The sequence below is a fragment of the Enhydra lutris genome, unplaced genomic scaffold, assembly GCF_002288905.1.
Source record: "Enhydra lutris kenyoni isolate GAN:26980312 unplaced genomic scaffold, ASM228890v2 scaffoldscaffold17, whole genome shotgun sequence".
NCBI lineage: Eukaryota > Metazoa > Chordata > Mammalia > Carnivora > Mustelidae > Enhydra > Enhydra lutris.
In genome coordinates, this window is record NW_019154101.1 from 42994256 (window position 1) to 43019932 (window position 25677).

Here is a 25677-nt window from a genome sequence, read left to right on the forward strand (position 1 = left end):
TTTCCTGCCTTAAAATTTCTTTTGAAAATTTTATTTATTTATTTGACAGAGAGAGAGAGATCACAAGTAGGCAGAGAGGCAGGCAGAGAGAGGGGGAAGCAGGCTCCCTGCTGAGCAAAGAGCCTGATGTGGAGCTTGATCCCAGGACCCTGAGACCATGACCTGAGCCAAAGGCAGAGGTTTAACCCACTGAGCCACCCATGCACCCCTCCTGCCTCAAAATTTAATGCAGTCTTGTTTTTTTACTTTCTCAAAGCTTCTTAAATTGTACGTTTGATTTTTAAAATTAAGTAATATCCATAAATTCAAGTGTAAATCATTTACTCATAATACGCAAGAAATACAGATATTCAACTGCGTTTCTCATTATATTCCTAAACAATAGCAGGAAGATTTCTGTAGACTAGGAAAAAGTTTTAGAAGTTAGATGTTTTTGGGGCGCCTGGGTGGCTCAGTGGTTGGGGCCTCTGCCTTCGGCTCAGGTCATGATCTCAGGGTCCTGGGATCGAGTCCCACATTGGGCTCTCTGCTCAGCAGGGAGCCTGCCTCCTCCTCCTCTCTCTCTCTGCCTGCCTCTGCCTACTTGTGATCTGTCTGTCAAATAAATTTAAAAAAAATCTTTAAAAAAAAAAAGAAGAAAAAAAATCTTAAAAAAAAGTTAGATGTTTTATATAAGTTTCTATGAATTTTTTAATATTCAGATTTCATCAAAATAATATAAAAAGAATTTCTATATGACTTCTTATACTATTCTGTTTAAAACAAGCTAATTTCAGTAAGTTTTAGCATTGATTTTTAAAGATTTTTTTTGCTCAAATATGTTTACTATATATATATTTACAAACTTTTCTTGCATGTAGCAAATTCAATATTATACATGAATGTATTCTTTTAAATGTATTCATTTACATTACCTATTGGTGGGATTGATAGCATGATATTAGTAAACCTCTTTTTAGTTTGCAAAATGCTTTCATTTTTGCATTGTCTTGTCTTTTCCCTCTGCAGGAGGTATTATTATCATTGCTGTTTTATTGATGAGTAAATTGAGTCTCAGTGAGATTAAATGACTTACATGGGTCACAGGCCTGGTAGCCAGGTCTGGAACCGGTTTCCTTCTCACACTATTCACTTCATCTATACAAGTTTAAACATAATTCTGCACTTCCAGAATGCCTTCACTAATTTGCTTTTTTAATTTCTACAATTTGGTTAGGTTGTATCTGACCCATTTATGTCTGAGAAAAATAACTGACTCCTCTTTGTCCCTTTTCAAATTACGGAATTGAACTGAAGATCACTGGATATGGCAAATTAGATGGAAGACTTTTTAAAAAAATTATTTATTTTAGAGAGAGAGAGAGAAAGAGCATGTGCAGGGGTCGAGGGAGGGGTAGAGGAAGAAGGAGAGAGAGAACCCCAGCAGACTCCCCACTGAGCATGGAGCCCTATAGTGGGGCTCAATCTCAAGACCATGAGATCGTGACCCAAGAGCTCAACTGATTTTTTTTTTAAGATTTTATTTATTTATTTGAGAGAAAAAGACAGTAAGAGAGAGCATGAAAGGGGAGAAGATCAGAGGGAGAAGCAGACTTCTGGTGGAGATGGGAGCCTGATGAGGGACTAGATCCTGGAACCAGGATCATGACCTGAGCTGAAGGCAATTGCTTAACCAACTGAGCCACCCAGGCACCCATCAATTGACTTTTTTTTTTAATCATTTAATTTTTAAGTAATCTCTGCACCCAACGTGGAGCTTGAACATAAAAGCCTGATATCAAGAGTTGTATACTCTACTGACTAAGCAAGCCAGGTGTCCTTGAAAAATTGTTTTTTAAGATATTTGACTGTTAAGTGTTTTGAGGTGATGATCTTTGGTCACACTTGTGCTTTTGTTTCAGTTTTAATTATAATGCTGCTAGAACAATTCAGGAAAATCTAGTAGGGAGTTTAAATAAGGGAAACCATTGTTACAGAAATTTCCAGGAGATATAACGATTAAAAAAAAAAGTGTGGTGATCTGGTTAAGAAAAAATTTTTAAGTATCTACTGGTGCTCAGTTAAGTGTCCAACTCTTAATCTCAGCTCAGGTCTTGAATTCAGGGTCGTGAGTTCAAGTCCCAAGTTGGGCTCCACAAAAAAAAAATCAGACAAAATATCTATTGATAAATGACATTTCAGCTTTAATTTTAGTCTTTTATACTGAAAATATTTCTAAAATATATTAGGCCACTTTCTTTCTAGAGTAAGTTCAGGAATGATGTTTAAAACATCATTCAGTCTTCTTAACAAAATCATTTATGATTTTACAAGGATCACCAAACATTAGCTTTTCATGATAAAGTATGGGAGATACAGATGTTGATGTATGAGGATGGGTGCAGATATATCCTAAGAAAAAAATCCCAAGACTATCTCTTTATTTTTTATTTTATTTTTTTAAGATTTTACTTATTTATTTGACAGACAAGAGATCACAAGTAGGCAGAGAGACAGGCAGAGAGGGCAGGAAGCAGGCTCCCCGCTGAGCAGAGAGCCCGATGCAGGGCTCGATCCCAGGACCCTGGGATCATGACCTGAGCCAAAGGCAGAGGCTCAACCCACTGAGCCACCCAGGCACCCCACAAGACTATCTCTTTAGGGATCTGCTTCTTTCCTGTAACTTATTTACCTACAAATTCCAGATGATTACTATTTGTGCAAACTCACTAATAACTGAGGCAATGATAAATATTTCTTTTAGAAGTTATAGTATTGCAAATATCTCACTTATTCATTAAATAAGCACTTGAGCACCTGTTTATTCCTTTTTTGTAAGATAGGAATAATGATAGAACCTTTTTATATTAGTTGGGGTTCTTGGTTGAAAACAACAGAAACAAACTCTGGCTAACTCATCCAGAAGAATGTACTGGACAAGTATCATGTAGCTCACAATCACTGGGGATGATGGAGAACTGGTGTGTAAGATGTGTAGCGCCATTCATTTAGGATGTCACTGTCAGTACTGTCAGGGTTGCCACAATTATCTACACCACTGTGAATTATCTCTATCTCTGCATCTTTGCATCATTTTGTCCAGATATCAAGTTTCGGGTAAGAGCACCCAACTGAATTAACCTAGGTCTCATGCCATCACTATGCCATAGTTGTCAGATAGTGCGGAGAAGGACCTTGGCCAGACTGTTTCCAAAGTGTGAGGTGGGCCCTGCTCCCACCAAGACTCAAAATTAAGAATTCTCGGGATCCCTGGGTGGCTCAGTCAATTAAGCATCTGCCTTTGGCTTGGGTCATGATCCCGGGTCCTTGAGTCTGGAATCAAGCTCCTTGCTCAGTGGGGAGCCTGCTACTCCCTCCGCCTCCCACTTTCCCTCTATGACAAATAAATAAATAAAATCTTTAATAAATAAATAAATAACATTAAAAAAAATCAAGACTTCTCCAAAAATAGAATGGGAATTAAGAAGTTAGGCAGGCAAAAAGCATATCCTCATTGTATTACCCCATAGGCCGCCAAGAATTTATTGGGATGATTTATGTAAAGTGCTTGGTATAGTGCTGGCACACAGCATTCAATACATTTCAGCAGTTATTTTAATTCAATGAGCCAGGCATTGTGTTAATCTCTAGGAATAAGAAAAAAAAATAACAGGCAAAATTTCTAATTAAAGAGCTTAGTATTTCAGAGAGTTGTTACAGAGGGAAACAAATATAAAAATGGAATGATAATACCACTTAATTAAGTGTTACAGTATAGGTATGAAGTGGGTGCTCTGGAAAACAGAGAAAAGAAAAGCAAATTATGCCAGAGTAAGGACAAAGAAAATAACAGACTGAGTTTTGACAGCTCAGAGGAGCATTCTAAGGACTGGGCATGTCTGCATTCCTGTGACTAGGGTATGTTCAGGATTGTGAAGGATATAAATGAGTTTTAACTTATCTGAAAGCCATCAGGATTTGGTAGAGGAGATGACATAATCAGATTTAAGAGGAGGGGTAACTCTAGGAGTGGAGAGAAAATAGACTAGAATGAGCAGAGCCAATGTGAAGAGTTCAGATGATGTATTCAGTTGGGGGATACGTATTTAAGTAAAGTATCAATAGTGAAATAAGTGTTGGAAGAGATATATGCAATGAGTCCTCAGAGAGAGGTGAAAAAGACCACCAAACTGCACCTAAGTTTTGGATATGGAGATTAAGGAAAACTACTTCTTCCTTTTTTTAAAGTTTATTTTTTTATTTAAGTAATCTCTACATGCAAGGTGGGGCTTGAACTCACCACTCTGAGATCAGAAGCCGCATGTTCTTCTGTCTGAGTCAGCCAGGTGTCCTGGGAAAACTTAGAGGGCACAAATAGTTTTTGTTCTGAAGGATTCATTGGATTTAGCCTGGCAACACTCGATTGTCATAAAAGGCATAACTGTCTTTTCTGAACACATCAGCACTTCAAAATGGCTTATGTAAAGTACAAGAAATGGAGAAAGGCAGTGGATGGAAATGAGATTGGCTAAGACAGTGTTTCAAAATGCAAATAATTCCAAAGACAGGCAAGTAACTGTGAAGCCTGGATTAGGGGGCAGGGGGCGCCTGGGTGGCTCAGTTGTTAATCATCTGCCTTTGGTTCAGGTCATGTTCCCAGGGTCCTGGGATCAAGCCCCCCCCCCGCCCCCCCTGCCCCCAATCAGGCTCCCTGCTCAGCGGCAAGCCTGCTTCTCCCTCTCCCTCTCCCTGCTTCTTGTGTTCCCTCTCTCACTGTCTCTCTCTGTCTCTGTCAAATAAATAAATAAGATTAAAAAAAAATACTTAAGAAGCCTGGATTAGGACAGCTTTGTGGGATTTAGGACAGTGATGAACTGAGGAACAATGAAAAGGCATTAAAATTCAACTAAGAGAAAAAGGAAGAGAAATCCCTCTATGCTTCTTAAACAAAAACAGTATAAAGATCGCATAACACATCTTAATTAATTTGAATTTTATACTAAGGGTAGTAGAATGTCACTATAGGAGTTTAAAGAGAGGAGTACATAGACTTTTATAAAATATAAACCTGGTGGCAATGTAGAGACTGGGTTAGAAGGGGACAGGATTGCAGCCTGGTCAAATGGTTAGGTGGCTAAAGCAGTATGCAACATCTGAAATGATGGTGGCTTGAAATAAGATACTGGTAGTGGCTATTCGGAAGAACTGGAAACACTGGAGAGATAATGGAGCTTGAAGCAAAGGGACTCAGTAATGGGAAGTGGGGAAAAATGAGAGCTAGAGAGAAAAAACCAAGTTATTACAATAAACTATATCAGCTGCCATTGGTCTGCCATCGCCTTTTAATCTTAAATCCAAAATGAAGTCAAAGCAGTGAACTGAAATTTCTCTCTCCTTATTCTTGTTTCTTTTTTCCAGTTTGTTTTGAAATGTAATTTTATATACTTAAGATTTACCTCTTGGCAATCAGGAATTAAATTTCTGAGATTGCTGTAAATTATTTCCTTTCCTGGTTTCTCTTCCTCTTTCTTACTTCCCTATTTTATGTGCAGTACTTTCTTGTTTTAGTCGTATGCTAAAATACCTCACCATAACTTCGCTTTCCCACCAAAAGAACTGGGGAAAAAGTGAGTATCTAAAAGTTGTCTCTTCAGAATCCTGTAGATTTCCTCAAGTTTCCTAGTTGCTACTCAGAAATGCTGAGGAAAAAAGTGTAATTCTCCTGTTTCGGTACTTTTTTTCACTGGAGACATTTAGCATTACAATCAGTCATTACCAATTCCTTTTCTTAAGCTCCTTTTCGTTGTAAAAGCGACGTGCGTTTTCATCACCTAATTCAATGTTGCACAGCTACTTCATACTTAAATTTCAAATATGATTTACAGGTAAGTCACTTATAAAAACAGTAAAATTTAAACGACAGAAAAGATCGGGTTCTAGTAAGTAAATGCGGTCCGGGGGCCAGAGAAATACAAAATGTCCATCTCAGACCCTTGGCTACCCAAAGCAGAAAAGCAAGGTTGCTGCGTCGCCCCGCAGCCCAGCGCCACGAGACCCGGACGGGAACCGAGTTTGCAGCAGTTCTCCCCTCCACAACAACGCCGCGTCGTTCCCTCCCGCCCTCTAGTAAAACGCGGGGTCCTCGCCCCGCTGCCTGAACAACTGTCTCCCTCCGAGAACAGATTCTTGCTGTTGCCGGACTGCGCGGTCACCGCATCCAGACCGCAGAGAACTTGCTTTGCACCGGCTGGAGACCACTGCGGCGAAGAAGGCCATCTCGCAGCTGGAGGAACAAGGACTATCGGCTGCGCCCGCGGCAGCCTCTTCTCCCGCGCTAGCGTGCCCACCTCAACCCCGGAGGCTCTGCGCCGCGGGCGGGGGGGCGAGCGGAGGGGCGGGGCGGCTGCGGGCGCCGAGCGTCCCCTCTTGGAGCGCGCGCCCGTGTACGCGCGCGCCCGATCGGCCCGCCCCGGCCCGCGGCGCCCCCGCCCCCTTGGGCGCTCCGTAGCCGTGACGTGCGCGCGCCGGGGCCGGGGACTCTGCTGGGCGCCGGCCGGCGGGCGGAGACGGACCCGGGATCTGTCCGAGCAGGAAGCTAGCAGGATCCCGGTCGCCGCTTCCCCGTCTCCGAACTTGTCCACGTCGCCGGCTTTTCGCTCAACTTCATCACCTTTGACCCCCGCCCTTCACCTCTCCGGCCACAGGTTGCTTCGCTGCCGCGCACCTGCCCTCGCCTCCGCACCGGTGAGTGACGCGGTGCCCCTGCTTCGGGGCGTCAGCGTCAGGCCTCGCTGCCCCGGCCCTCCCTGCTTCGGGGCCTCCTCGGGCAGTCCGGGGGCCCACGGCTAGTTTCACGTCCCGAGGACGCCTCGGGTGAAGCAGGTGATGGGTGGGCCCGGTCGGCTGCTCGCGGTAGTGCCAGGGCTGGTTCTCATTTCCACAGGACAATGAGAGTCCCCTTTCATGGGTTTATCGTCACCAAGATACCTTTGTGTATCTACTCTCAATCCCAGTTAGAAGCAGAGCTCTCAGGTGACCCATTCTGACTTGACACTCCGTGATAGTTTTCTTTTAAGTAAACAAGCTTAAAATTCAGTGTAGGAATAGGGCCGTTTGTTCTGAGATATGAGGATCAGGTGACTGCCACTATTAAATTAATAGTTTAATCATGTAGGAGACCAGGCTGGGACAGTCAAACACTGTAATTTTAGTTTTCAGGTTGTCTAGTACTTTGAGTATATTAATTTATATAGGTGCTACTGAAGAAGAGCTTTTATTTGTTAATTTCCCCAAACTCCTTAAAACCTTAAAATGCTCCAACTCCGGAGCAAGGTATTATTAAGTAGAAAATAATTTGGTAGGGTTATTACTAGAATATCCGTGTCAGAAATACCATTTCTTTTTTTTTTTTAAAGATTTTATTTATTTTTTTGACACACGGAGAGAGATATCGGAAGTAGGCAGAGAGGCAGGCAGAGAGGGGGGGGGGGAGTAGGCTCCCTGCTGAGCAGAGAGCCGGATGTGGGGCTCGATCCCAGGACACCCGAGACCATGACCTGAGCCCAAGGCAGAGCCCACTGAGCCACCCAGGTGCCCCAGAAATACCATTTCTATACAGTTTAAGAAAACAGGTGATATTTTATCTGGCATAAAGTTGTGGTGGAGGAATGCTTACATCCTAATTTACAGATATTAGTGAACAACTAGGAACACTGTCCCAACTTCACAGATCGCTGTACATGCTAAGCAAAAGTTCCATTTGCTGTTATGCTCTGGTGGTGTAGATGCAGTGTATCTTCATGTATACAGTCAGGGTTTGAGAGTTTTAGAAATTCTTAAGATTTACTTGAAACTATTCACACCATAAAATGTGAATCTTGAACTTGGGCTGGAGTGGTCATGGTACAAAGGTTGGCAGCCAAAACAGCATATCTGTACTAATTAACTAAACTTCATAGATATGTTGGGCTGTGGTTTTACAGTTGGAAATTGTTCAGTGGAAAAATTACCTTGGTGTTTTTTATCATTAATTTTAGAAATATTACAAACTGGGCCATAGCCAGAGCTTGAAACAATGCAGCCGTTCAAAATAACTCATTGACTTTTAAATATCCAGCTCATTTTGAGTATCTGAAGTTGCGCAGGAATTATACCCACAGTGGTAAACAGAAGTCATTCTAGTCTTAGACTTGCCTATTGCATTTGTATATTCTATGTGTCCTGTGGAAATTGTTCTCCCAGTTTGAATTACGTTTTCGTTTTCAAAGACATTTTAAAAGGGAGTAACAGAAGTGATGAATGACTTTAAGATTATCATGATTAAAAACTCTAAGTATACCTTTTATAAAACTGTAATATGCATATATTCTTCATTAGGGTCTAGAAACATGAGCAAGAAAAATGTAATGCAAATTACATTATGTTTATATGGGTGCTACTGAACAAGAGCTTTTTTTAAATTACATCAATTACAAATAAAAATGTAAATTAATGCAAGGTATTAAAAACAGAGATCGTAAATCATAACTCATTGCACTTATCTGAAGTGGATCTTTTCCCTCTGTTTATGTTTATGTGATCAAGTTTTAAAATAACAGTGGCCAGGAAATCTGAGAGAGACTGAAGGCTCTTTTCTCATCCTGTTGTGACTGCCTGGAGACTGTGGTGTATCATGTAGCCCATTGTTTAGATAACTGGGCTGTCTCTGGGTTCTAAAGTACAGCTCTTTTCAGAAAGTTTTAAAATTTTTGACCATGTGAAGTTTGAATAAATATAAACACCCAAAACATTTTATGGAAAATGAACCCGTTTTCCCTGGTGATAATTGAAGCTTCATTTTGATATTTAAAAATATCAGTTTTAAAAAGATTTCTAACCTCTCTGAATTTTTCGTTTTTGTATATTAAAACATTTTCAGTAAAAGACTGAAAAAGATATTACAGCTTTAATAATTTTCATAGTTTATGATCCCCTTAATGAGGTACTTCATAATAATTTCTGAACTTGAATAGCATAAGTTCATTACCCCTTTATTAGGCATCTGCCATAATCAGAACACTAACTGAGGGATTTGATCTATAAAATAATTTTCAAGGTTGGTGGTCTTGTCCTTTTACATATGAAGAAATTTAAACTTAGAGAATTAAATATTTGCTCAAGGTCTTACAACTCCAGAGGAGCAAAGTCTGGATTCACACCTAAGTCTTCTGACCATGAAGCCCTGTCTTTTCTACCAGACCAGGTTTCCTTGATCTCAGTTCATTTGGTAGACTGCTCAAATAAACCTGCAGAACTGGTATTGTGTTAAAGAATGTAACTTGAAGAAGGCACATAGGAGTGAGGATGATATAGGTCATGAATGTGGTTCTGAAACTGATGTTGAATTTTCTGGTTTTTTTCATTCTTAGGTTGACAACTTTGACAGTGATAAGGTGTTGCTTTCTCATTTCTGATGTAAATTCCAGAATATTATACAAATTGTGCACTTTTTATTTTGATGGGTTTATAGGAGTTAGAATTAGGCTGTAATGTAACACTGGTTTTCACTGTAGATAAAATGAATAGTATAGTCTTTTTGTTTCAGATAGAACTTTATATTTTCTTCCAATAAGAGATCGTTGTCCATAAATGCAGTAGCTGTCTTTTAAAAATATTGCATAATTAACTTTGTAATCCTTGTGAGGGGGCTTGTTTTCAAAGTATGACTAAATTCTCACCTGTACTATTCTCACCTGTACTATTAGGACAATTTTTTATGGCCTATGTTTATTTCAGGAATGTCCCTTGAGGTGTAATAGACACAAAGGACAAAAATGAGTATACAAAGTCCATCTTTTGTCACAAAGTAGGAGTCATTTCAGCAGTAGAATGTAGTTGGGTAAATGAGAAGAAAAATGATAAGAATGCTGAGTTGGGTGATTACATTTACAGGTGTTTCATTATTTGGTTTGAACTCTAAGGAATTTTGCATCTCAAGGATACTCATATTCAACTGTAAATAAAAAATTTATCATCCAAGAGCTTAATATAAATTATTAATGGATTATCTATAAGACATCTGCATGTGTGTATGTATGTATGTGTAGATAATTAAGAACTAACTAAGGTCAAATAAGCTTAAATTCTGTTTTTGAGGAATTATATAATAATATTCAGAGGAACCAGGAAGTTTATCATTTGAAACAGCTATACTTTTATTTGACAAATTTAATTGGACTATCTGTAATCTTAAAATGTGGATGTGAGAATTTTTTTTCTGTTTATGGTCTTGAAAGAAAACTTTTCATATTTAGTATAAGAATGACATGGTAATTTGGGAAATGACCACAAGTCCACAAAAAGTTCTCCCTGTAAGTGCTGAAGCATAGACTGTAAAACCAGAAGAACAACTCAGACATCTTTAGAAAACTTGCTAGTGTTAAAGAGAAGGGAAGTACTTTTCTGTACAGAAGGCATGCCTCCAGTGAAACCAAAATACTGAGGAACATTCCTTGGGTGATATTCACATAGGTGAATATTTATATCCAGGCTGAGTAATGTGCACAAAGGAAGGTGGTGCTCTTGACAGAACCACAGGCATCTTTTATGTAAGTTACATCACTTGTTATTTTACTTGAAAGTAACCTGCTGCTTAACCTTTACAAGGTAAGGTTTTGCATAGAGCAGAATTTTAAAATTTCTATTATATGTGGATGAACATCTTTCTCAACAAATATTTACTGAGGGCCTAGTCTGTTTGAAATATGACTGTACGTGGGAACTGGTTCTTTTTACTGGCAGATCGTTGGATCTAGGAAATATAAAGAGTGACAGAGACATAAAAAGAAAGATGAATAGAAATACCCATTTAAAATCTGATGATATTTATATCAGATTTAACAACTTACATTTGTATGGCACTTTATTGGTCTGGAAATCATTTTATGTATCTTTGGTCCTTAAAACACCTTGTTGAAGTAGATGTGGTAAACTTACTCTTATTCTGCAGATGATAAAATGTTGGCAAAAAAAAAAAATTAAGTGCCTTGTTCAAGGTTACTTATGTGGCTGCTTAGAAACATAGCTAAGAAGGGAACTTCTGTGTATTCCCATAGTAGATCACAGTTATCTTCTAGGTGTTAGGGTTAACCTCTTAATGAGCAGTTACTTAATTTTGTGGCTTCAATTTGGATGGTTCCAAAAATTATGAAAAGTCAGCATCACTAAAGTGATAATTGTTAAATACTTACTAGGTTTGTTTTTGTTCTTGTTTGAATATAAGGTAGGAGATGAGCAGGATGCATTATTATGGGGCTCCTTTAACATTTTAGTAGATTAATGGAGCTAAGGTTGGAGATTAACTTTTCTCATTGGAGAGTTTTTCAAGATTGTTTTATTTTAGTGAGTGAGAGCATGCACGCGCATATGCAGGTGAATGAGTTTGGGGAGGGAGAGCAAAGGGAGAGGAAGAGAGAATCTCAAGCTGACTCTGTGCTGAGTGTAGAGCTGCTGCAGGGCTTGATTTCATGACCGTGTGATCTCTACCTAAGCTGAAACCAAGAGTTGTCGCTTAACCATCTGTGCCACCCAGAACCCCTGGTTGGAGAGTTTTTAAAGGAAAGCCCATGGTTTGTTTTAAAAAAGAAAGGAGGGGTGTCTGGATGGCTCAGTGTTTTAAAGCCTTTGCCTTCTGCTCAGGTCATGATCCCAGGGTCCTGGGATCGAGCCCCACGTCAGAGTCTCTGCTCGGCAGGGAGTCTGCTTCCCCCTCTCTCTCTGCCTGACTCTCTGCCTACTTGTGATCTCTGTCTGTCAAATAAATGAATAAAATCTTTAAAAAAAGGTAAATAAAAAGAAAGGAGAACTCTGTGGTAGAGCTGACTTCAGAGATGGCAGCAGCATTGGTGTCTTCTGTGAGGAAAAGTCAGAGTTCCAACTTTCCTCTCAGCCTGGGGGGTTTTCAGAGGGGATGGTCGCTATGTCAGAAAAAATGCAGCTAGTAGACTTGGGTCTCTTGGAGGAAGATGGTGAGTTCAAGGAGTTCCCTGGGCTGGTTTAGATGAAGATGAAGGTGCAAATGTCTGGGAGGATGATTGGGATGAAGACAATGTAGATGATAACTTCTCCAATCAGGAGCTGAACTACAGAAACTTGGTTATAAGATGGAGACCTCTTAGCATTCAGAAGAGCAACCTAAACTTGAACTGTTTACTAAATTCTAGGACAGAAAACCCAGGATGGGACACTTAAAAAAATATGTTTATTTCATTGCCTGCTTGGATTTATGTTTTTGTAACACACACACACACACCACACACCCCCCCCACACACACACGCAGTTTTGTTCTTTAAAAAAAAAGGAGAAAAATATTCTGGGGGAATTTTGAAAATAACTTTTTTGTTACTTGACACATTGGTATTGACCTGATAATTATGCTTGTTTTTGTAAAGATTCACTAATGAGCTAATATGTGTCTGTATTGGTATCTTTATGCCTTCATTTATTTGACAAATATTTGAGTGTCTGCCATGAACCAGGTACAGTGCTAAGTGCTAATGATACCATGATAAATTAAGACCAAGTTCCTGTGCTAAGTGGTATTTTATTGTTGTTTTGAATTAAGGTAAATTATAGACTCTTAATAGTAGTATGTAATCAACAGGGCTGACCCTAAAGTTGGGAAATAGATAGTTGTCAAAGTGGTAGAATTTGAGGGTTACTAAAAGACTTATTTACTCAATGGCCTTCAGTTCACTGTTACCAGTCTGCTCCTGATAAGTAAGAGTATGTTCCGTCTTCATCAGAGTCTCAGGAACACAAGGCTAAGATAAAATAAAGGGAATATAGGATTGATATGTTGGATTAGCAGCTATCGTTTATTGAGTTTTTGCTATGTATTTGTGTGTCAAGCAAGTACTTTGTGTACATTATCTCAGTTAATCACTACATGACTTACTTTAGTGCATTTGACATTATGACCCACAGTTTACAGATTGGGAAACAGAGGCATAAGATGTTAAATTTGCTCAAGCTCATAGCCAGTACTTGATGGAGATGGAATTTGGATGTACTTAGCATGTAGTAGGTAGGAGTAGAAGGAGTACTGATATACACGCAGAGTTGTGATGTCCTACCAGTATGTGATGGCATACTGTGTAGGTGGAAGGCCTTGGTGAGTGATGGGTGGAGAGTCAAGAGAGCTTGTTGTCGGGAGGGAGTGGATGGGGATGATTATTGCTTGTGTAACTGCTTGGCCCTTAGGTGTAATCCTTTTTGTGACAGTCCTGAAACTGCAGAGTTGCATTTATATACAAGTGCTTGCTTACCCAGCCTGTAGATAAGAGGGACTGGCAGACCTAAGATGATTCTGGTTTTGCCAGTCACTACTGTAGTCAAATTACTTAGTGTCTCTGGGCTTCAGTTTTCTCATCTATAAAATGGAGGCAACAGTGTTACCTACCTGGTGTGGTTCTTGTGGGGAAGGAATTAGATAATAATACATGTGAAACACATATCACCGTGATGTGTAGTTAGTGTGCATTATTATTGTTACTGTGTTAGTTTTTGTTTTTTGGTTTCTTTGGCCATGTTTAATGTGGAATGTTTATTCAAAAAGAAAAATGTGTATTGGAGATTTCGGTGGAATCTTAAAGTTGGCCGAATTGAAGAAGTTTTGAAGTGTAGTGTTAATCACAATTATCTGGGAACTGGTAAAAACATTTGTCAGAAAGGTGTGGGTGAGGCCTGGGCACTAGCATTTTAACAAGTTTCTCGGTTGATTTACTTGCACACCAAAATTTGAGAACCACTGGTTTAAAACTTTTCTTTATCCTATGCCTGGGAAGGCTTCAGTAAAACAACAAAAAGTGTTTGGATTAACCAGGCAGTGTATGGTAGAAGGAAGTGAAATATCAGTTACCGGAATCCCTTTCTTGATTGTGTGTGTGTGTGTGTGTGTATTAAGTTTATTTGGGGTTTATAAGCATTTATCTTTGAGAGGGGCAGTGTTAAATTGCACACCTAACTTTAATTGTAATGAGTTTTTCAGCTTTTAACAAGCTTCATTTAGAAGTGAGCTAGTTATATTTAATTTTTAAAGTTATACAAATAATAATAAGTAGTACTTGAATAGATCTTAAGACCTTGTTAAACTTTTTAAATTGGATTTCTTTAGATAATGTACTGTTTTGAGTTAACCAGCTTTGGTATTGTTAGCTTCATCAGGCAAGCTGCCAGCAGGAAAGGGATTTCATCCTGGATGGTGCAAATAAGAGATTATAGAGGTTAGAGAACAAACAAGGGTGGGGGGGGCACCCAGGGAATAGCAATGGTGAGAAGCCCTTAATACTTCAGAGATTACCAAAACTGAGAGTGGAGAGCTGGCATTGGGGAGGAAGGCCCCAGGGAACTGTGGCTTTGAGGCAGTCAGGCTGGGAGGGGAGGGGGAAGTTCCATGACCTCTGCTCCCTCTGTCTTTGGGTCTTGTACACTGGCTTGCACTGCTGGAACCCACCTGCGGAGCTTAGGTGGTGATCTACGCAGGCTCATCTTCCCAGAGCAGGAACAGAGCATACATAGGAGGGGTGGGGGGTTTGATGGAGCAAGTGGAGAATAAATGTGGAGAATAAATAGGGCATTGATTAGAACCTTTGGGAATTTTTAGCATTTCCTTGGTGTAGTTTAAATAACTTTGGGACCTGTGATACATTTCAAAAATGCTGAGACTGCTTATCTTATACATACTTAGAAAAAAATTCATTCACTTTCTCATCCAATTGGACAGTTATTCTAGGAACTTTTTTCTTTTTTCTTTTTTTTTTTTTTAAAGTAATCTCTGTGCCCAGTGTGGGGCTCCAGTTTATGACCCGGAGATCAAGAGAAGAGTTGCATGCTCTATTGACTGACACAGCCAGGCTCCCCTTAGGAACTTTTATGATCCATATAACCCAATGAGAAACATAACCCAAGTCTATTAACATAAAACCCTTTTATTAATATATTGTTATACCTTAGTGAGGTTTCTGAACTTAGTCTTGGTTTGAAAGAGTACATGTCTTTCATTAGAAAAGATCTTTTAATGACTAATTTTTTAAAAAGAATTGGGAGAAGAGGTCTGTGCCTTGTGGAATTTGTATCTTGTATTTCCCTGGACTCTTGATAGCAAAAATACCAGAATACAGGCTTAATGTAATAATAGTTGATAGACATAAGACTGTTCTGAAAAAATTGTTCTTCCTCCCCAAGTCCTTTTAAAGACACATTAAATTTCTGTATAAATCTGTTGCAGTTTACTCTTATTCAGCTATCTTCTGTTAATGCCAGTTTTACCTAGTTAACCTGAATTCTGGATACAAGTTTAAATCCATGGTTTTTTTTTTTTAAAGATTTTATTTGTTTATTTATTTGACAGACAAAGATCACAAGTAGGCAGAGCAGCAGACAGAGAGAGAGGAGGAAGCAGGCTCCCTGTTGAGCAGAGAGCCTGATGCGGGGCTCGATCCCAGGACCCTGGAATCATGACCTGGGCCGAAGGCAGAGGCTTTAACCCACTGAGCCACCCAGGCGCCCCCATGTTTTTTATTTTGGACAAATTCCTGAGGATTACTAAAGAAAAACGTTTCTCTTCTTATGAGATGGTATGAAGGTCCTTAATATGAGCATTACTCCCTCCAAAAACAATAGATTGTAATTTATATTTTCTCTCTATTCTTGAAGGTTCCAGGGAAAGGAGTACAAGATTTTCTCAGATTAAGCAAAATTTTGTGGTATATTTACAAAATGCTTGAGACTGCTTGTCTCAAGTACAGCTATACTGGATTTAGTTCACAGCTTCCAGAAAGGGAAGAACCAACTGTATTGCAGGGCTGGGCAAATTAATCAAATAACAAACACCTGGCTATGAGACTTTAAACTATGAATAAAGGATACTTCTGGATATAGATGATATAATTTGGTCTTTTTGTTTTTAAACAAGTAAGTTTACAAGCTTGACTATAAAAGAATATGGGGCCCTCCTGGATGGCTCAATCAGTTAGTTAAGTGTCTGACTCTTGATCGCAGCTCAGGTCTTGATCTCAGGGTCTTGAGTTCAGGCTCCAAGATGGACTCTGAGCTGTGTGGAGCCTACTCAAGGAAAAAAAAAAAAAAAGAATATGATACAAAAAGAAACCGGTTTGAGGTGAATCACAGAACACCTGTGCTTGAAATATAATACATTTAGATATGTTCTCTCTAAGTGGTCTTTTTTTTCCTTCTTTGAGAAAGAGATTTCATACTTTTTTGGGATCTTCTAAAAACATACTCTTTGTTTTCATTTGGTGCTGATAGAATTAGTATCCTGAAGGGGAGAATTGAGGCTGTTGGTTTTTCCATGTTATGCTCTTTGAATTTCCCTGATTTGAGGATTGAGTTATTCCAGAGAGAAATTTTCTCCAGTTCCTTGTTATTTTTTTTCTAAAATTAGATGAAACAACTGTGTTTTGGTTTGTGGGCATGATTTGCTGTCTGTTATCCTTTTGGTATTTTGGGGAAGAACAAAGTGTATTCATGTGTATGTGTTTTCAAGAGGAATGTATTAGCTTCTCTGCTCTTCCTGTCCATGATTGAAGATGAGAGCAGATGATTTTATGTATCTTTAATCCTTTTGTTTGAGATTTCAAACAAAGCTACGGCTGTTTTGGCCAATGAGATGTTGGGGAAAAACAGATGAATGCTTAGTGTAGAAGTAGGCATCGTGTATTCAATGGCAAATTGAGGAGGTTTATATTAGTTTGAGAAAGAATTTCTATCAGGCGTGGTTGGGAGGGGAGAGAAGGATGGGAATTGAATGAGTTCAAACATAGGACAGATTTCACCACAGATGTTTTAGAAAACAGAAAAAAAACACATTTATTTCAGTCAGTATTTTATATTGCATAGATACATTCTACTTATAAGTTTTTTTTTTGAAGGTGTGGTACAGCAAAGTTAGGAATTTATAGACTAGTTGTTTAATTTAGTGATTTTAATGAGTTATTGGCAAAAATGCGCCTAACCTGATGGTTGTATACAAGAATGTTAATGTGTCAAAAAATGGGCTATTTTTTAAATTAAAGGTGTACTTCTGGAACTTGTCCAGAATTTCATGGACTTTGGTTCTATTCTCTAGCATTCTATTTTTTGGCATATAACATTGACATAGTGTTTTTAGTATGGTAGAGTAGTTGAACGGTGAAAAGGTTTATGTCATGGGTTGGAAGGTACTAATGTATTATAATGTTGGATTGAATGGGTGATCCAGATCCAGAATGATCCTAGAACAGCATATTTCTAATGATTCTTGAGGGCCAGTGATATGCCACCACTTAAAGTGTTTTATAGTCATTTTCCCATTTCATTCTAATGTTGACCCTATGAGGTAGCTCTTCTTATTATCTCATTGTATAGCTGAGAGAGCTGAGAGGGAAACAATTTACTAGGTTGATCTGAGTAGTAAGGTACAGAGCCAGGAGATATCTTTAGGTGGTTTGGATCCAGAGCCTTTGCCCCATTTAGAACTCTAAGTTACCTTTTTCTGTGTTCTTTTTAAAGACTAAAAGCTTTGAAAATCCCTTCAGGATTAATCTCCTCTGTCTATTGTATCCAAACAAGGGATGGTAGCATCAGGATACTCTTGGAGCTATTGCCTGCTTTCAAGTGTAAAGCAGATAACTCCTCTATCATATCCTCTTTTGTTCCTTGCCCTCAGATTGCTGTTCCACACAGTGCTCCAACTTCCCCTGCCAGCTGATGAGAGAGAGGAGACCTTCTGGACACACAGTGTCTAAACTATTCTTTACAGTTTTTAAACCCCTTGACTATACATTTTCATTAATACTTCATGAATTTGCTTTAAACAGATGTATTCCTATAAAGTTTCATGTAAATTAAATAAAAATTAAATTGTAATTTCATAATATCCTGGGAAAGATTCTTTTTTATTTAAAGTATTTCAGTAATGATTTCTTTTGTAAACGGAAGAATCTTTTTGTTGAACAGTGTTTGTTTTCTGTATTATGTTTATATATATATTTCATATATTACTCATATAAACTTGGGTCTGGCTAAATACACATTTTATATAAATATGTCTAAATTAAGCTTGATCTCATATTCTGCTTGATATTTACTAATAAAAAGGGGCTGGGTAATAGGGGTTTTTCTTAAATAAATGCTGTTTGTTGGAATTGCCCTTAAATGTTCTATAGTAGACCCATCTAGACTAAGAATAATATTTTTTTAAGCAGTAGAGTGAGGGTCAATATGTAACATAGTAGTATACATATATTTTTTAAAATTATTTTTTTGTCATAAAATTTATTAGGTAAATGATGGTGTTCTGTTTTAATGCTAAAATCAGTGTTTTATGTGACTGAAATAAATTGAAAATAACAGTTAAATTTAGACATAGTTTTATTAAAAAATTATTATGGTTGAAAAGCAGACAAACTGTTTTTTGGAAAATATACTTTCGTGTAGCTCTGGGTAAAATATTTATTTCCTGTACCTAATACCATGCTAATGAGGCCATAGTAATCTGTGTTCTGCCCTAAACACTCAACAGAGACTACTCTGTAACCTCGTAATTAATAGATCCAGTGGCCTCATTTAGATCATTTTTCTTTTCCAACCTGTTCAGCTATTCACCAATTAATCCTCCTTGAATTCTTTTCTCTTAGCTTCTTTGGTCATGCGTTCTCTCAGGTCTCTGACTTTTCCTGTTTTGTTTTTACTGCTTAATTCTCTCTGCGCATGCCATTACTGTTCATTTCTCATAAACTCCTGTACTTGGCACTTTGCTCTACTCATTCTGTTCTTATTTTTGATAATTATATTAGTCCCATGGTTGCAGTTCTTATTTTTTAGTGCAGATTTCCCACAGATTTCTTTCTGTATCAACTTGACTGTCATTTCTAAACTGATAGTCTACAGACGTCTTCAGATTTCATAATTCCCATCAATTGCACATCCTTTGAGAAACTTGGATCTTCTTCTGTTTCTTTCTGTTTCTGTATGATACCCCATGGCCCTAGTTATTCAGGTTTAGAATTTTCACTCATCTTTTCCCTCTTGTCATATTCTTTCACTTGCCAAACTCTGTTCTTCACTTTCTGTTCCCTCTGACTGAGTGCAGCCTTCATTACTTTTTCTTCCATGCACATCTTGTGTTTGGCCCTTTTCCTCCATGCACAGCAGAGTCTATCCTGTGCTTTGCCATTAGAGCTGTGTTTCAAAGTGGAAATCTGATTTTAATATTTTCTTGCTGAATAAGAATCCTTATTAGCCTTTATTAATACATTTCAGAGTCCAAACTTGTACTGTGGGGTTAAAATCCTTCATGGCCTAACCTCTTGGCCTACTTTTCCACTTCAGCACTTGTCACACTTCTGCCACTGTGCCATGCTCTAGCCCATTGACTTATTCCCTGAACATGTCCCCATTCTCCCATCTTTCTACTCTTATTCAAACTGATCTTATTCTGGAATTCATTTTCTTTTAGTTTTACCTATCTTTTAGGAACTGTTGGAATTAAATCCTTCAAAATAGTTTTCTCAGATTTACTGTTTAGAATTATACCTGTATTATAATATTCATCACAGGTTATAAATGTGTGTTTTTTTTCATTGTCCCCTACTCTCACTAGATTGATTATGAGTGACTAGAGAATGTGAACTGCCTAGCAAAAGTTTTGGTAAGATTTTACGTAAATCAGTGGACTTCAGGTTTTAGGATTCTTTTGTACTAATAATTGTTGAGGACTCTGTAAAGATTTTGTATATCTGTTTGGTTATATCAATATTTACTGTGTTAGAAATTAAAATTTAGAAATTAAAAACTTATTTAATCCATTTAAATACAAATAATAAATGCTTGTTAACAGAAAATGACATTTTATGAAAAATAACTATTTTTGGGATGCCTGGCTGGCTCAGTCTGTAGAACATCTGACTCTTGATCTTGGGGTTGTGAATGTAAGCCCCACTTTGGGTGTGGAGATTACTTAAAATTAACAAAAAGAAAAATAACTATTTTCCAAGACAAAGATTTGTGAAAAAAATAGCACTATTTTATATTTTTATAAATTTATATAATGTCTAATTTAATAGACGATAACTGGATTTAATTTTCCTGCATTATGTTGTTTTTGGTTGAAGTATAGGTGAAGAAATCTGGCCTTACAAAGACAAATCCTTGGGAAAGGAAGTAGTAATGTACCTTTTAACGTAATTGTGTATATCCTTTGATCCTTCAGCAAAACTCAGCAGGTGATAATTTCTTAAAGTGCCAAGGTGGAATCTTAAATCATACTAATGAACTTTTGTACTCTGTTATATTATAATCTGCTGGTGTATTTTGTACTCTGAATGTATCTTTTACCCATGCATGATTTTATAACATGATTATATTTGTCCTTTGAAACACACTGTTTTGCTGAATTATGTAGCTCTCCCAAATTTTTGTAATATCAAAAATTATATTTTGATTTCATCAAAAAAGTCTTAACTATTTAAAACTTCAATAGCATAAGCTGCTATGGTTAACGTGGCAGCTACAGGTTTTCCCAGATTCTGCTTGTCACTTGAATTTTACTATTGTCAACAAATACTGTCAGTTGCTTTCTTTGAGGTGACAGGCTTTACTCAAAAAACAAACAAAATCCCAAATTTGCCAAAAACTCAAGTTTGAATAACCAAGATTTGTTAGTCAGTGTTTCCAGGAACCATGGTATTTTATGGGGAAAAAAAAAAAAAGTTCCTGAAGATTACAACTCAGACATTCACACAAGTATTTTCCTTGAGACAACCATCTTATTTTGTTTTACAGCAGAAGTACTTTATGTGCAATTCCTATTTCATCACAGAATGTTAGAAAGATATATTTAGGATCAAGATATACTAATGTTAATATATTTTACTGCTTAATCGAAATTATTCTTTTTTTTTTTTAAGATTTTATTTATTTGAGAGAGAGTGGGGAGAGCACAGAGGGAGGGGGAGAGGGAGAAGCCGACTCCCTGCTGAGCAGAGAGCCCAGTGTGGGACTTGATTCCAAGTGTCTGAGATCATGACCTGAGCCTAAGGCAGACACTTAACTGACTGAGCCACCCAAGTGCCCCCTCTTTTTTTTTTTTTTAAATATTTTATTTATTTATTTGACAGAAAGCAAGAGAGCACAAGCAGGGGGAACAGCAGAGGGAGAGAGAAGCAGACTCCTCACTGAGCAAGGATCTTGACATGGGGCTCAATGCCAGGATCCTGGGATCATGACCTGAGCTGAAGGCAGATGCTTAATCAGCTGAGCCACAGGGCACCCCAGTCAAAAGTGTCCTTCAGTGAAACCAGCATTTTTTTACTGTGGGTGCAGTGACCACTATCTTGGTTCTGGCTAAAGTGGTAGAAGTTTTACCTATCATTGGTTCTGCATAATTAGGGTAAATATACCTATAGTGAAAAAAGCAAAAGTCTTTGTATTATGAAAATAGTTTTGACCTTGCTGACTCTCTAAAATGGTCTCAGGGATCTTCAGGGGTCCATTGACTTGGAGAACTGCTGGTCTTGGTAATTGTCCACTTGAGTTGTGAATGTGTTCAGGTTTCCTGTAGGCCAGCCATGTAGAAGCCTAGAAAGTTAGAATTGGACATTACCCTGGAGTTAATTTAATTCTAATTCCTCATTAAAAAGTTGAGGAAACAGGTTTAGAGAGGTTAAGAGACTTGATGAAGGCCATACAGTTAAATTAAAGGCAGAACTGAAAAGATAGTTCATGTGGCTCTTAGTTCAGAATTCTTTTTTTTCTATCAATATTGTGAAATTTAAAAATTTAGAAGATGGGGCACCTGGGTGGCTCAATCACTTAAGGGTCTCACTCTTGATTTTGGCTCAGGTGATCTCAGAGTCAAGGGATAAAGCCTTGCATTGTGGGCTCTGTGCTGGGTGTGGAGCCTGCTCAAGATTCTCTCTTTCCTTTTTCCTCTGCCCCCTTCCCTCCCAAATCTATAACTAGAAAATTAGTTTTTGTTTTTGTTTTTTTTTAATGCTATAATAGGAATACTGTCATATGGAATTCCTTAGGGGGTAAATTTTTGAACTCTGTGAACCAGAACTCCTGGATCAGCTTTCATCTGTTTTTCACCTTTTTTCCCATCTAGTTGAATATGAAATTGTGGTGGTCACATGGACAATTGAGAAATTGAGATAATTCAACAATTAATGTATAATCATTGCTAAGAAAAGTCTTAAAATATACCCTGGTAAAATCAGTATCATCAGTTTGACATTAAAGAGAACAGTGTATAATTATATATAAAAATGAAAAATAATTGAGCATATTTAAAGAATGTATGCATATTTTTAAAATCATTTTAGAAAGTTTTAAGCATATTAAGAAAAGAAGATCTATGAACCACCATGTACCTATCACCCAGATTCAACAGTTAGCAACTTATGACTGATGTTATTTTGCTTTTTCTTTATCTTAAACTACCCCCCAAATTATTTTGAATCAGATCCCAGATATTATATAATATCATCTATAAACACTTAAGCTTGTAAAAGGGAGTATTTCTTAAAACTTGTAATTAGGTGTATATAATCAAATTAGGTGTATATAATTCAAATAATAATTTGAATGAACCTCTCAGAGTCTTTTCTAGCTTAACCAACAAAAACCAGAAACAAACAAAAATCCTTCTCCTTTTAATCCTGCCATTCTTCTTGTTCTTTTGCCTTATATCTCTTAACCTTACTCTAAATTTCTTGAAAGAGAAGGCTCTGTGAGCTTCTATTATGAGTTTACTTAAGTTGTTTTTTTTTTTTTTTAAAGATTTATCTATTTGAGAGAGAAAGAGAGAGCACACGCGGTGGGGAGAAGGTCAAAGGGAGAGAAAGAAGTAGACTGTCCTCTGAGCAGGGATCCCAGTGTGGAGCTCGATCCCAGGACCCTGAGATCATGACCTGAGCCAAAGGCAGATGCTCAACCAACTGAGCTCCCTTTTACTTTAGTTATTTAAATGTACTTACTACAAAAATCACATTTTGCCTGTCCAAACATTTTACTTTTAGGATTTTTAAGATTGTGTCTGTTGCAAAATGCATAAATAACGTTTTTTTTTTTTTTAAAGATTTTATTTATTTATTTGACAGAGATCACAAGTAGGCAGAGAGGCAGGCAGAGAGAGAGGAGGAAGCAGGCTCCCTGCTGAGCAGAGAGCCCCATGCGGGACTCGATCCCAGGATCCTGGGATCATGACCTGAGCCGAAGGCAGAGGCTTTAACCCACTGAGCCACCCAGGTGCCCCCATAAATAACGTTTTTTACCTGGTATTTTTAGACTATTGAGATGCCAGTAATCTGGTCTATTTTGGGTGAATTTAACACACGAATTTTTCTTTATTTAACAAGAGGGAGTACTGAGTTCTAGTTATAAAATAGAACAAACAGATGGTTACCAGAGGGGAGGTGGGTGCTGGGATGGGTGAAATAGGCGAAGGGGATTAAGATTACATTTAAGATTACATTTATCGGGGCTCCTGGGTGGCTCAGTGGGTTAAGCGTCTGCCTTCGGCTCAGGTCATGATCTCAGGGTCCTGGGATCAAGCCCCACATCAGGCTCTCTGCTCAGCGGGGAGCCTGCTTCCCCCCCCCTCTCTGCCTCTCTGCCTACTTGTGATCTCTTACTGTCAAATAAATAAATAAAATCTTAAAAAAAAGATTACATTTATCTTGAGTAATATTTAGAATTGTTGAATTACTATATTCACCTGAAATTAATGTAACGATGTTAACTATACTGCAATTAAAAAAAAAAAAACCCAAACCCAAACCAAAATAAATCAGATATGGGGATATAATTTACAAGACAGAGAATGTAGTTCATATTTATAATACGTCTGGTGACAGATGGTAGCTAGATTTACTGTGATAATGACTTTAATGTATATAAATGCTGAATAACTGTGGTACAGCTGAAACTAAAATAATATTGTGTATCTATAACATTTTAATAAAAAAAGATACCATAGAGAGATTGTTGTAAAGATACATAGAGTCCATAGATACCTATTTGAAAACATGACCAGAAATAATTTTCTCTTATTGTTTTAGTAAAGAATTAAATATTTGTTGTCTTTTATTTAGTATTCAAACTTCTAAACCACCCCCCATGCCTTTAGTTTTATAGACATTTTGCAGTTACTATTATTTCTCTAACTGAAAGTTAGATCTCTCTTTTAAAAAAATTATGTCTTGTAATTGATTTATCTTTCCTGAGTTGTTTTTTTTTTTTAAGATTTTGTTTATTTATTTGAGAGAGAGAGAGATCACAGGTAGGCAGAGAGTCAGGCAGAGAGAAGGGGAAGCAGGCTCCCTGCCGAGCAGAGAGCCCCATGTGGGGCTTGATCCCAGGACCCTGAGATCATGACCTGAGCCGAAGGCAGAGGCTTTAACCCACTGAGCCACCCAGGTGCCCCTTTCCTGAGTTTTTTTGATGTTATATTGACAATTCAGCTGAACCTTGATGGATAATAATATAATTAAAGAATCTTAGATTTGGGGCACCTGGGTGGCTTAGTGGGTTAATGCTTTCGGCTCAGCCCATGATCTCATGGTCCTGGGATGGAGCCTCGCATCAGGCTCTCTGCTTCAGCAGGGAGCCTGCTTCCCCCTGTCTCTCTGCCTGCCTCTCTTCCTACTTGTGATTTCTCTCTCTCTGTCAAATAAATAAATAAAATCTTTAAAAAAAAAGAATCTTAAGATTTGTTAACAAAGGTAATGTGGATAGCTTTGCCTCAAAATATATAAAAATGTAAACTATAAGGCACATAACGTAAGTTAGCAGTGTTGTTTCTTACATTAGTTTTTTTTGTAAAAGAATTCTGCAGAGGGTGCTTTTACTGGCCTCTGTTAAAGTGTGTGTGTGTGTGTGTGTGTGTGTGTGTGTATCTGCAAGAAATTGATTAATGAACAAAAAAGAAAAGAAATGAATGTATGTTTTAACAGAGGATACATTTATCTGTACTTATTTTTCATCAAAGCTGGAGTATTTTTTTTATAATTATTTTTAATTTTTTTTATAAACATATAATGTATTATTAGCCCTAGAGGTACAGGTGTGTGAGTCACCAGGTTTACACACTTCACAGCACTCACCATAGCACATACCCTCCCCAATGTCCATAACTCCACCACCCTCTCCCTACCCCACTACCCCTGGCAACCCTCAGTTTGTTTTGTGAGATTCAGAGTCTCTTATGGTTTGTCTCCTTCCCGATACCATCTTGTTCCATTTATTCTTTTCCTACCCCTCAAACCCCACACGTTGCATTTCCACTTCCTCATATCAGGGAGATCATATGATAGTTGTCTTTCTCCAAATGACTTATTTCGCTAAGCATAATACCCTCTAGTTCCATCCACGTCGTTGCAAATGGCAAGATTTCATTTCTTTTGATGGCTGCATAGTATTCCATTGTATATATATACCACTTATATATTCAACATTCATCTGTTGATGGACATCGAGGTTCTTTCCATAATTTGGCTATTGTGGACATTGCTGCTATAAACATTTGGGTACACATGCCCCTTCGGATCACTACGTTTGCATCTTTAGGGTAAATACCCAGTAGTGCAATTGCTGGGTCATAGGATAGCTCTATTTTCAACTTTTTGAGGAACCTCCATGTTGTTTTCCAGAGTGGTTGC

At 37.9% G+C, this 25677-nt stretch overlaps 2 protein-coding genes across 3 annotated transcripts in view; both read left to right on the plus strand.

Moving 5' to 3' along the window:
• The first annotated feature begins 6544 nt into the window (after positions 1 to 6544).
• The window catches only part of LOC111147629 (myosin VI), a 151943-nt gene continuing 132810 nt past the window's right edge, over positions 6545 to 25677 (plus strand). For both annotated transcript variants that reach the window (XM_022503813.1, XM_022503814.1), the window contains exon 1: positions 6545 to 6723. The gene's annotated coding sequence lies outside the window, so the exon portion shown is untranslated. The remainder of the gene's footprint in view (positions 6724 to 25677) is intronic.
• LOC111147630 (SEM1, 26S proteasome complex subunit) lies at positions 11936 to 12134 on the plus strand. The gene is given in 3 exon segments (XM_022503815.1): positions 11936 to 11999; positions 12002 to 12088; positions 12091 to 12134. Coding segments are annotated over 3 exon segments (195 nt in total).